Source organism: Lepisma saccharinum, chromosome 9 (assembly GCF_977018435.1).
Source record: "Lepisma saccharinum chromosome 9, izLepSacc3.1, whole genome shotgun sequence".
Taxonomy (NCBI): domain Eukaryota; kingdom Metazoa; phylum Arthropoda; class Insecta; order Zygentoma; family Lepismatidae; genus Lepisma; species Lepisma saccharinum.
The window spans coordinates 79,361,041-79,373,680 of record NC_139237.1 but is presented as its reverse complement, the minus strand read 5'-3'; the positions used below and the strand labels follow the sequence as shown (position 1 = coordinate 79,373,680).

The 12,640-nt window shown below is 38.8% G+C and overlaps 1 protein-coding gene and 1 long non-coding RNA gene across 6 annotated transcripts in view; one reads left to right on the top strand and one right to left on the bottom strand.

Moving 5' to 3' along the window:
- Nucleotides 1-5,877, bottom strand: part of LOC145992180 (uncharacterized) — a 32,594-nt gene extending 26,717 nt beyond the window's left edge. Inside the window, exon 1 of one of the 2 annotated variants that reach the window (XM_083128498.1) lies at nucleotides 5,520-5,877. In XM_083128498.1, the coding sequence (XP_082984624.1) occupies nucleotides 5,520-5,576 (57 nt within the window). In that variant the 5' untranslated portion in view covers nucleotides 5,577-5,877. The remainder of the gene's footprint in view (nucleotides 1-5,519) is intronic. The other variant, XM_083128497.1, reaches the window with a different exon arrangement.
- LOC145992181 (uncharacterized) overlaps nucleotides 1-12,640 on the top strand; it is a 29,735-nt gene that overhangs the window by 345 nt on the left and 16,750 nt on the right. For 3 of the 4 annotated variants that reach the window (XR_014442134.1, XR_014442132.1, XR_014442133.1), the window contains exon 1: nucleotides 11,870-11,970. The exons of the other annotated variant lie outside the window; for it this stretch is intronic. This is a non-coding gene — a long non-coding RNA (uncharacterized LOC145992181). Of the gene's footprint in view, nucleotides 1-11,869; nucleotides 11,971-12,640 lie in introns of those variants that run through there. 4 annotated transcript variants of the gene reach the window in all.

Here is a 12,640-nt window from a genome sequence, read left to right as displayed (position 1 = left end):
AGCATAATGACACCTTGAACTATGTACCGCAATACACAATTGGTAAGTACAAACCATGCAAAACACAAATATCCGATTTAAATTGACTGCCACCGTGTAACTGAAAATGTATCTCTTCTGGGCCAATCCGATTTTCTTGTTACTGACCGACTGTGAATGAAATATGTATGCATAATATCTCAATACAATTGAAATTAAGCCCATTGTTGAGGTTTTTGTGGTGTGTATGCATTTCTATACACGCGGCGTAGGTTTTTAATTTGACGTTGTATGCCATGTGTATATGATTTCATACACGTAATTATTCGCTTTGTGTTACCACATTTTGTCTTGTTCTTTCCGAATATCACGCTGTTTTAAAATTTTGTGGTGATCAGACTACTGGAGCACTAGTGTTTTGTTTGATTTTCCTCTTCCCCGAAGTATAATGAGTAGAAACAGATTTGAACTGCTTCTACGAATGTGGCATTTTGCAGACAATTCACGTGCTGTCCCTAATGATAGATTACATAAAATTACGAACATCACCAACAAACTCATTTCACAATTCCATGAAATATACACACCAGGGGAAAAATTGTGTCGACGAAAGTATGATACCATGGCGGGGAAGACTTTCATTTCGGCAGTACATCCCTTCCAAAAAGAATAAATACGGAGTGAAAGTTTTCAAGTTGTGTGCCAGCAGGGGCTATACATGGAACATTATTCTTTATGTTGGAAATATAAACGGCCGGTAACATGTCAGTTCCTGAAACTGTTGTGTTACAGCTTGTAAGAGATCTTCTCGGTGAAGGCCGGCGTCTTTACACAGATAATTATTACACCAGCGTTCCTCTTGCTTACCTTGCCATTGACAATAATACCCATCTGATCGGTACAATTAGGTCTAACCGTAAATATTTACCAGCAGATGTTGTTCAAGATAAATTGAGGAAAAACTCAACCTCATCACTTGATAAACAAAGTATGGGATAATGGAAGAAAGAAGCAAGGACGCTGTGAACATTGCTACAAAATCTATGGCAGAAGTGGAAATTCTGACTCGACAGGGAGGAAGTTTGCCAGGTGGGTGAAGACAGTATTTGACAAATGTCCCAAAAATCCTTTTATGTGCCGGGAGTGTTTCAACAAAAATGATTGAACTTCCAAAGTGTTCGGTATAAAGTATGTCATCCTTATATCTATCTATATATCTACAAGGAACATAAGTTTACAAAAAAATATTATCGTATAACGAATCGTTTTGTAAGAATTATGATGTACTAGCAATGTATTCCATAATGTATAATCGTTTGCTGTGAATTCCAACCAGAAAAAAAATGTATTTACACATTTACCCTTCTCTTTTAGTTGTCAATACATTTGTACGTACTAGTGAAAAGAATACGTAAGCGTAAATAAAGTTTTGAAGATTTTTTTACTCTTGTAAGACATTACAGAAATTAAAATTATTACTGCCCCATCTTAGCTGTACGCACGGCTATTTAACAGTCATATAGTTTTGCTTGAACTGTGTATGCGTTTCCATACACGCGGCCAAAAATCAGGTTCTTGTTTGTGTATGGAGTAGCATACACGTGGCCCAGAAGCAAGAAGCCATGTGTATGACATATCATACACACGGCAGTCAATGTGTTAATGTGTCTCCGATATAACGAACTGTTACCGACATCTACTATATTCGAAGATAGAGCATTCCATGGGGGATATTTTTATGAAATTAATTTGCATTCCATTCGGAGACATGTTTTGAATTGAACCGGTGAGGCCAAGAAGGGAAATATTACACTTTTTGGACAAAATGGGCTGAATACTTTGAATACATATCAGAACTAAAATAAAGGTTTTAAAAACAAACCACTTATGGAATATTGTTACTATGGTTATGATGAATTAGCTTGTAATTGTAAGTTTCTTCATCCGGCTTTTAGTTTTGGTTGCTATGTTGTTGTTTATTATTGTTTGATTTTTTAATTTTTTTTTCCCCCCGAAAGTAAGGTCGAGTGGAATCTTTCCCTTCTTGGTCTTACCGATTCAATTGATCTTCGCAAGCGCCTTAATTGGATAACCACGATTCCGAACTGTAGTTCCATGTTAAGTTGTGAGTACCTTCCAATTTAAGACTGAATCACACGAGGCTACATTTCCTCTTGGGTTGTTGCTTGGACTTACAATTAGACTATAGTATGTGGTACTATCTCATCTGCTGATTTGCGTCTCACACGATACGTACCGCCAGCCCTACAAAAAAAGTCGGGCCGCGATAAGAAGCGGTGTGCAATCAGAACGCAAAACGGCAGAACGTGACCAAATTCTGTCTCCTCGTTGGCTGCCATGTGGCTGGGGGTTTTCTGCGTTGCCACGTTCGCACAAACAGGCGGACAGGCTAATCAGCTGTTGGCAAGCTCGGGAAAAAATAAAACGTCTCGCGAAATTAAGCACGTACGTATCAGTATGCTAATATATGTTATTTCCGTCGTAAAGCGATAAATTAACGAATCTAGAAGTTTGAATCTGAAGTTTCTTGTAGATTAACGTGAACTTCCCGTGTGAATTTTACTTTCTGGCAAGCATGAAACATTTTCTCTTTCTGTTCTACACAGCAACCGAAAACCTTCATTGAAAGAACCTCTGTTGTGTTTTTATTATGGTATGGTATTATATACATTGCAAGCAACAGCTACCGGCATCTTTTTACTTGTGTTGTATCGTATCACAATTACCTACAAAAGAAAATGCTTCTTGTGTTATGAACAACTTTGACAAATCGTTCTCCTTTGATTTCATGCCGCCTCTCTTTGCCTTTGTCACACCGCAGCGTTCGTCTTTTTCGCAACTCAATACCGACCGCAGCTATGCCCGCCTATTGTTTTTGTATACGAAACTCGCCCTTTGTTTTGTAACGACATGGAATTTATTCTTCTGTGACATTGTTGAAGCTTCAGAACGTACAAATGAAATGTATTTCTTGAAAATTAGGGCGAATTACGTATAAACAAATTTCGTCCAACTTGGTTTCGTTAACACGTTTTTAAATTATATTTTGCGGAACCTACAAAAAATTACCTCTAAAACAGAATTTCGCAGAGCTGATTTGCTGTATTACGGAGAAGAATTTATCAAGAACAAATCAATTGTGTGTGAATTGATTGATTGAGTTGGTGTTTTAAAGTCCACTTTATGCACACTACGGCTAATCTGGAATGGACCTACAGTTGGAAGTGGGATCTGAACCACTATGTGCCTCGACAGGGTATCGAACCCAGGACTACTTGATTACAAGGCGACGACGCTTACCCTACCACTGTACCATCGGGGAGGCACATGTGGGTGTGTGAAGTGAGATAATACGGGAAGCTAGCTACATGAGAATACAGGCTATGGTAATACAGAGTTAAATAAAAATTACAACGAAACGCTTGGCAATTGCGATTGGTGATTTCCTTAACATTAATGATACATTTGGTACATGTGTAATTACTGCTTCGAGCTACCTGTATGTAAAAACATAAAAAAATGAATGAAAGAACAGAAGTAGTACAGTGCGTCCATTTCGATCTTCAGCCGAGAGATCGGGAGAAGCGTGGCGGGCGGCGCTGGCGGAGATGCCGACATTTGCGGCCTGTAATGCCCGCTTATTTTTATGGACATATGCAGACATTTATATAAATATTGCAAAACGAGCACTAACCTGTGTTATAATTTATCATCTGTAATTCATCCAAGTTTTGCCCTTATATACACAAAAAAATACGCTTTAAAAAACAATGTAAAGAGCCACAGATAATAAAACATTTTAATCATAGTTTTGACCAGTAACGTCCTGCTTAAGTTTATATCCTTGAAAGAGTTTTGTGTCGATGGGGATCGTTTGGAGGTTTCGAATGTGCAACACTGTATCAAGATTACGCTGTAGACGAAACCGTTAAAAGTCAATGGTGTTCGTGAGCTTCCTTGCAATCCGAAATCTCCGAGCTCCAGTGTTTTGTTCCTTCGCGACAGAGCTGTGAATATAGTGGCGAGCAGATGTAAACCAAGAGCGTGTTAATTTCGTACTGTGCGCAAGAGTGTTATTATTGGTTACTTGCCGTTACTTGTTTGTGTTATTGAAGTGTGTATGTGTGTTGTGTCAGTAAGAGGATTGGAATGCCAGCCGCAAGGTTCACGTTACGAGGGGGACTGATAAGTTCTCGGCCCGACCCAGAAGGACTTTAGCTACAGGCACGAAAGTTTCAGGCTATTCAACGTAATCTCCCCGAAAGTCTACACTTGGCACTTGGTGGATATCAGTTTGGAACAACTCTTATAACACAGGTTAGTGCTCGTTTTGCAATATTTATATAAATGTCTGCATATGTCCATAAAAATAAGCGGGCATTACAGGCCGCAAATGTCGGCATCTCCGTCAGCGCCGCCCGCCAACCTTCTTCCGATCTCTCGGCTGAAGATCGAAATGGACGCACGGTAGTTAAAGAATTAGTTGTTTTTTGCTGAGAATGAGAACAATGGAAGTGTCCCGTTGTTGACTGTTTAACCAGATGTTTAATCCTACACGTGTTCCTGTGGGCTCGCGAAAATCCTGAAGTAGGTCAATCCGGCAACATCGCGTCGCTACCAGAGGGGGTGGTTCCACGCCGGTTGCTAGCGCGTCCCGAGTGTAATTGTTGGTAGACAAGGAAAAAAGATAGACGGGCGAGCGACTTGAAGACGAACGTCGAAGGAGAATAGGCAGTGCTGCTACTTTCCTTACAATTGCCAAAATCAAAGGTTTAAGAAGAAAAAGAAAAGCATGGGCTAGAAATTGTCTCGAAAAAGATGGTAATCAAAATGTACTCAACGTGTTTTTTTTAATGAACTCGGACATATATGAGATTCACAGAATTCTTTCTTACAAAAATGTTCGATAGTAATAATAGACGTCCACGTCTGTCATGTACAAATATCATTGCTATAGATACATTTCTAAATATTAATAAACACGAATGCACCTCATCTTTTTAACGAACAGCGAAAAAAATTTGTACAACCAAAACTCAAAAATCCTTGCCAAACTCTCAGATTAACCTCACATGACCAAACGTTTGCTTTGATTGGTTGCACCTAGCAGAGAAGCAAGTTGCAATTAGAACACGTTCTAGTCGCAAAAACCAGTCTAGCAGCCAGCCTAGTGGCCAGTCCAGCACCAACTAGGGCATTCCAGTAGGAAATTAAGCTACGTGTGATTCAGCCTTTACATAACACATGAATACGCTGAATATTCTTGAACACACACACACACACACAAACGTACAAAATGAATGGATTCATTATTAGCCTTATATATGCACCTTGGTATGCACGACTCGATTTTATCGCTGTTTTCAATAGTACTTCATACTGAGAATATTTACTTCTGTGTTGAATTCAATACCCAATGATTGTATCTATGCGATTATAAACTGGAAAAAACGCTAATCAACTATGAATATATTAATTTGCCATTCGTTTACGAAACATTGAATGGGCGTGCCACTTACATATCCTTCGCTAACAGCTAGCAGTGGAAAAAACAAGAGAAACCAGCCAGATATCATTTTGCTTCCTCTTTTCGGAAAACGTCAGGCAGACAGACACTACTCTAATACATCGACGCCTATCCTTAAACAGTAACAGCTTCTGAAAAGAAGAAATCAAACACTTTGTGCACACTGCCGATTGGTAATAGCGTATCCTTCACATCTGCAATGCAATTTAAGAGCCCAATTATTACTTATTGTTCTTTCTTTCTTGACAAATGAAGCGCACAATTGTAGTTCATCAATATCTTCCACAGTAATGACTCCGGCATGTAAGCTTTGCGAGGTTGCTGCCACAAATTTTATCTTTGATGTCAATATTTGGCTCTGTACCAATGCTGCTCAAGACGAAACATGGAAGAAATGCTGCAACGAAATCGCTGGTAATTAGACAATGCATCTGAAGAAGAATAATCGAAAACAATCAACTGCACTCGAAAGATCAACACGATTCAGCTACGGAATCCTGCACACTGATGTATTCATTTCTGACAACTCATTGCTCGTAATTGATAAATTGTCATCATAAAACGATGTAACAGTTTTTGTCCACTTGACCAACTGTAGAGTTTTATCTGTCTTATGTGAATCAACAGTGTTCTTAATTGAATCACAATTTATACTTCATGTACGTACAACACCGATGAGATGTCCATTAATTTTGTAACACCAATATAACGTTTACATACTTAGAAGATAGAAAACTGTAACCTTTGTCAGAATAGTTACAGGATTGAGTTATTAATTCCCAAACTGTGATATTGTAAAACGCGAATTGGGTGTTATTTAGTCATTTGATATGGGTTGTGAATATGTCCTTGGAAGTGGTTCCGCGTAACCACCACCAGGTGGCAGTGCTGCGCCTAGCAACACACTGTTCGTCCTGTTGGCTCCTTTAGTTGGAGTTACACAAGTGACGTAATGGACACGGATTTGGAGCAGAGAGTTAACCCCTTACTGCATGATTTTTTGTTTTATTGCAAAAAAAAAAAAAACATTTGTTGTGATAAACGTTTCACAAGAACTTAAAATACAACATAAAACTTGAATTTTAAATTTTGCACTTCATGCCATGGAGAATTAAGTGCGTGCCATAAATGGCACAAGGTAAACTTTCATCCAAGTACACATAAAAGAAATTGTGCCATATGTGTCACATCATGCACTAATGTCTACATTTATCTTTCAGTTATCCATTATTATTATATTATTCCTGTATTGTACTAGATTAAATGGCAATAATGGAATGCAAAAATAATGTGAAATATACACAAATACTTATTTCTAAACAGAAATGTTTGAGAAAAAATTCTTATAAATGTGATTTCAGTTAAACCTCATTTTTATTGCATATTTTTACATTGTAATTGTGATTACATACTCTGTAAAATAACATGTTTTGTAAATATTATTCTTTATAATATTTTGATTAGTCTCTGTTGTTTGTATGCTAATTATTTCAACTCTGAATTTGAAATTGTGAATAATATTAGGGCAATATTGCAACCTATTTCTGTTTGACACTTTCTAAAAAAAAATTAACAATTGATATTTTCCTAAATATCTACTGCACTGACTAAAGTGCTTACAATGACCATTACTTATTTGAATTTCAAAAAATCCCTGCATAGTCACTTACATCATTCTAGATGCCGAAAAATAAATGAAATGAGTTCTTGTTTCTTATGGGCATTCTACTGTCTATGAAATCTGAAGAAACAATTTCTGTCTTTGTTTAGACACAAGTTGACTTTACATTTTTGGCACACAATAAAAGATTTGCTGACACACTGAGGAAATTTGCATCGTTGTCTCTCTTCCATCCAAATTGGAAAGTGACCCATGCCATCCAGCCTAACGTCAAGAATTGGGACAGCAACTGTTTTGCCTTTTTTCTTCTTCTCATTCAACTGCTTCTCAACTTCATTGCTGGGTCTCCCACGTTTCCTTAAACTGACTTGTTACTCTTGCACAAAGCATCTGCTAATGACAATTTGAAGTCCACCAGGGGCATCACGTCTCCTGTTTTTCTCCTCCAAAGAAGCCAACTGTTGACGCAAACTAAATCGAATGAGTGAAACATTATTTTATGGTACCACTTCTTGGACCTAATATTTATCCTGTAGTATCCAAGCATTGAGTCCAGAAGATCAACACCCCTCATATAACTGTTATAAACTGAGATAGATTATGGACATGGAACCATCTTGTAGGTCTTCTCTTTTCTGAAATATCTCCGTTTCTCCCCTGTTGGTCTGCTCCCTGCATATGCCGACAAGGTATTTACGACTTTGTTGTACCACGTCACAATTGAAAGTTCGACATCATCCACTATAGCCACTTTTTCCTTCATGGATCCCCGTCCTTCTCGCTTCATTTCAGATTCTGTAGGAATATCGCAATTTGGAATACGAGTTGCACGCACTGTTCCTAGTGATAGGATGCCTTCCTTCTTGAGATAAACTTGTAGTGGTACACTCGTAAACCAATTATCAAAGAATATTTTGTAATTTACATTACGAGGTACACTTTGACACAATCTAACAACAACATTATTACTAGCACCTAAATCTGGTGTACCAGCAGGGACAACATTGCTTTGAGCCCAGAAAATATTTCAAAATCGTAACTATATCCAGAAATACCACTGAGAACAAATGCTTTATAACCCCATTTGTGAGGCTTCTTGGCATTATATTGTTTGATAGATGACCTGCACTTCGTTGGAATGATTTGCTCATCCACTGCCAAAAATTCTTCTTGAGGTACGAGAACTAGACGTTCTCGTATCCGTTCAAGAAGTGGTCTGATTTTGTGAAGTTTGTCATGGCCAGGATGTCCCGCAGGAACAAACGTCGTATTGTCGTTAAAGTGAATAAATCGTTTGATTTCTTCCCACCGATTACAGTCCATCACTTCACTTACACATTGATGACCAAGTCTCCCGCTCCAGTAATGCCTAGTAGCTGGAAGTTGAATCACAGACATATAGAGAGTCATGCCAATAAACTGTTCAAGTTCATTTATGGTTAGACACAATGGTTTTGTTGGTCGAGATTGAGTTGCGTATAGATTGGATTGTTCAACTACATACTGAAGTATCTCATATGTAAAAAAAATACTTGAAATAATCAATAGGTGTTGATAATTGTTGTATTTCTTCAGGTAGATCCTGATGTCCTTCGAACTTTACTTCTTCTTTGGACTTTTCCATATTTCTTTGCCTCCACTTCAATTTTTTTAAATCTCCTAATGATGTAGACCTTTTATCATGAGAGTTGCGAATGAGGCAGAGAGGAACATCATCTGCATCTGAATCTAGTGCATCATCTGAATCTGGTATCACGATCCTTTCAGTAGGACGAGAAACTGAATCTTCATCCGAGTCTGGAACCAAAACAGTTTGTGAACGAAGTGCTGATTCGTCGTCAGATAAATCAGACGCCTCACTGTCATTACCGTTAGGCAGTTCCCTAACACCTACTGACGACGACCCATAAAAAAGCCTTGCATCCATTGCTGTAATAGAATTGAAGAAATACTGCAGTAGTTGTTCACTTTTACACTTCACAAGAAGACAAAAGTACCCGTAAACGCATGGCGTGACACATGTGGCACATACCGTTTTTTTCACATAACTTCAAGACAAACCAACAAAATGATGAATATAAAAGGAACATATATTTTTCATGCACTTACCTTGATTATGATATTTCTTGTTCACCGAAATTGCACTCACTTCATCGGACAAAACAACTTTTTTTTACAACGTAAACTCACTCGTCCACAAAAAGCACATGTCAACTACTTCCCGCTCAATTCAACTCGCAAAACAAACACCAGAGGGCAGAAAAACTGCTTGGTTATACGTCATCACTTCGGCCAGCAGACAAAACACAAACTTGACGTGTTCGATAATTCACTGTTGTTCCGCATCGAAAAAAATAGTATGTTCCATATATGGCACGTGATGCAGTAAGGGGTTAACATTTTGTTTGTTTGAATGGCTCAAGAGATTTCGGGAAGATAGGGTTTCAGTGAAAGACGATCAGGTCAGCCTTCAACAGCAAATACTGCTGAAAATGTGGAACATGTGAGGAACTTACTTCGAGAAAAGCCATGGTGTTACTGTTCATATGCTATCATGTGCGGAAATTGAATAGGGATGTCTGTGATCAAATTTTACTCGTTGATTTAGGGAAACGTAAGTTCCTTTCAAAAATCACCCCTCATCCACTGACAGAGGAATAGAAAAACAATTGCGGTCGAACTGTTGGAAAAGGCCAGAAATTGATGTTCAACATTTTGCCGAAGATGAAAGTGGGTGCTACGAATATGACCCTAAAAGGAAGCGGCAAAGGGTGGAATGTTGAGACCATGGTTCACCAGCCTCGAAGAAAGTGAAGCAATAACCATCAAAATCAAGGACAATGTTGATTGCGTTTATTGACGCAAGAGGTGTTGTCCACCATGAATTTGTGCCTCACGGACAGACGACGAACTATAACTTTTACATTGAGGTGAAACTTTGCGTAAGGCAATTCGGCATCGCGGACCTGACTTGTGAGTAGGGCAATGGATCTTCTTGCATTGTAATGCAAGGCCCCATACTGCTGTATCTGTACAGGAATATCTGCTCAAACGTCATGTCCTCCTTGCTCTTTCACATCTTCCATATCCGCCCGATCTGTCTCCCTTGCGATTTCTTTGCTTTCCCAGAAGAGGTTTCTCAGCTGCCGAGACCTCCAGAGAAGCTGGCAGCTGTGTATAGATAGCGGAGGGGACAAAACCAAGGATTATTAGTTGGTGAGTTGAATATATTATTTTTTACATCAGTGCTGGAACTTTTCAGAAAGATGATTAGGTTAAGCTACTGAAAAAAAAACTCTCCTCGTAAGCAAATTAATTCACTCAAGCGAAGAATATCATATCTACAAACATCATAGGTTCCGTAGAAAAAAAAACTGGCGAAGTTGTTCAAGCGGTTTGATATTTATGGCTTTTGAAGTATTTACTAGAAAAAAATTAAGAGTTTTGCAAAATTGCATAATTATGAAAAATTCAGATCACATGAATTTATGACAGGTTATATAATGCCGTCAGTAAATAGAGCATAAAAAATACAGGTTAATGATTTCACTGTTTGAAATTTTTGAGTTTTACGTTCTGTAAATTTGGTAACATCTCGCAACGCAGCGTGGTAGAGAAGGACAGAGCTATTGGCTATTGGAGAGGGAAGTACTCCAATTACTTCCATACTGACTTTTAAGGTTGAGACACTCTATAGATGAGTCGACAGCTAAACGCGGTCGCGCACCGAGGATGTTTACAGATCAGATCCACCCCTCTGTTGATATGTTCATGATAAATTCATGCAAGGAATGCGAGTGTATTAGATAATATAGCAGTAGTTCGAAAAAGGTTCCTTGCTTAGGAAATTGAACTTGTTCCTTGATTTAAGGGACATATGAACTGGAACGACATTCCTTTTCATTCCGAGGCTTATTGACTACTTAATCTCACATTTTGTACTCTTATGGTAATCGCGAGGGTGAGAATAAATGGATATACTGTATAAGGAAAGACATATACAATCGGAAACGAAAATACATTATTGAATTATTACTTCGTAAAAGGTAAAAAAAAAGTAAAAGGTAAAGTGCTCCCCTGTGCTTAGCACCACGCCATGAAGGCGTATAGGGGGTGTGGGGGTAACGCCCCACACTTTCTTGATCCGGTCGTGAGTGGGGGTGATGTGATCAGCATCACGCCCCTGACCGCCTTTACCCCCCAGGGTTTCCCCCAGGGTTTCCCCCAGGTACCCATGTTATTCGACGCTGGGTGGGCGCCGGGGCCGCTTCCAACGTTAGAAAAGTTCCCGGATTTGAACCGGCCGGGGATCGAACCCGGGATCTTAGCATGGTAGTCAGACGCGTTACCGACTGAGCCACCGCGTTGATATCTTATTTGAACTTTTGACCTTTTGTCCGAGCCCTCTCTCTACCTACAATATATTTTTGGAGCCTTGGTATTAATATTAAATTTTCTTCTACTAATCTGCATTTGAATATAAATGAGTTTTTAACCTTTCAGTTCTAATAAATAACATAACATGTATTATAACAATTTGCTATGTACAAATAAATAAATAAATACTTCATTCTATATAAAATTTTTAATACGTGCAGAAAGTAAAGCATGGGATTTTTTCTGAAGAATAGGGAAATATTGGCCACACGGGAGGGAAATTCTACGATTACGTCATCGGACCACCTGAAAGAGGCTCGCACACTAGCCCGCCCTCACTTTCGTGCTTCGCTGCGAAGAACTCCATGTAGAACAGGTTGATCCGTCGTTTGGCTTCTTTATCTAATCGAATTGCGTATGGGAATTGCACGTCGGCGAAATTAATGTAAGTATCTCTTCTCGAACCTAGCCCATGTTCTTGTTTTTCTTTTAGCGAAAGTTCCTTTATCATTTATGTTGGCAGATATGTTAACAATACGATAGCAAAAGAAATTAACCTTGTGTAACATTCGGCACTCTTTGCTCTTATGGACTTTGTCAAGTGCTTGAGATTACGTATTATTTCTGACTTTTATTCCCGTCGTTGATCGATATAAATGCTGTACATTTAGTACATAAAGTGTTGTACCAATTGAAGCAAACTGGTAGAATTGTGTCTACAAAAATTGTCATTGCGCGAAGTTTGATAGGTCATAATACCCTAACAATTGTAAGCTTGGAAGGCACGGGACGGTGCTGTAAAGGTCACTGTGACATGGTTAGTTCTTAGCCGACACAGACATCAGGTTTCCTGATCCAGCTGATAAAATGCCAGTTTCGAATTTGCGTTATGGTTACGTGGTTTTGTAGAGTTTTCATAGCCCCATTCGCCTCGATAACGTGCAGATGTAGGCTGTCGCGTGAATCGGAAAGTTTTACTCTAAAAAAAAGTGGTTGAATTTGCTTTAAATCGGCAGCTTGTTGGCATGTCTTTGAAGATTTAAAATCTGAAACTGTATGAAAGCAGAATGTCGGGGGGTATCTTTCTCTTTGGGTCCAACTACATAGACCAGCCA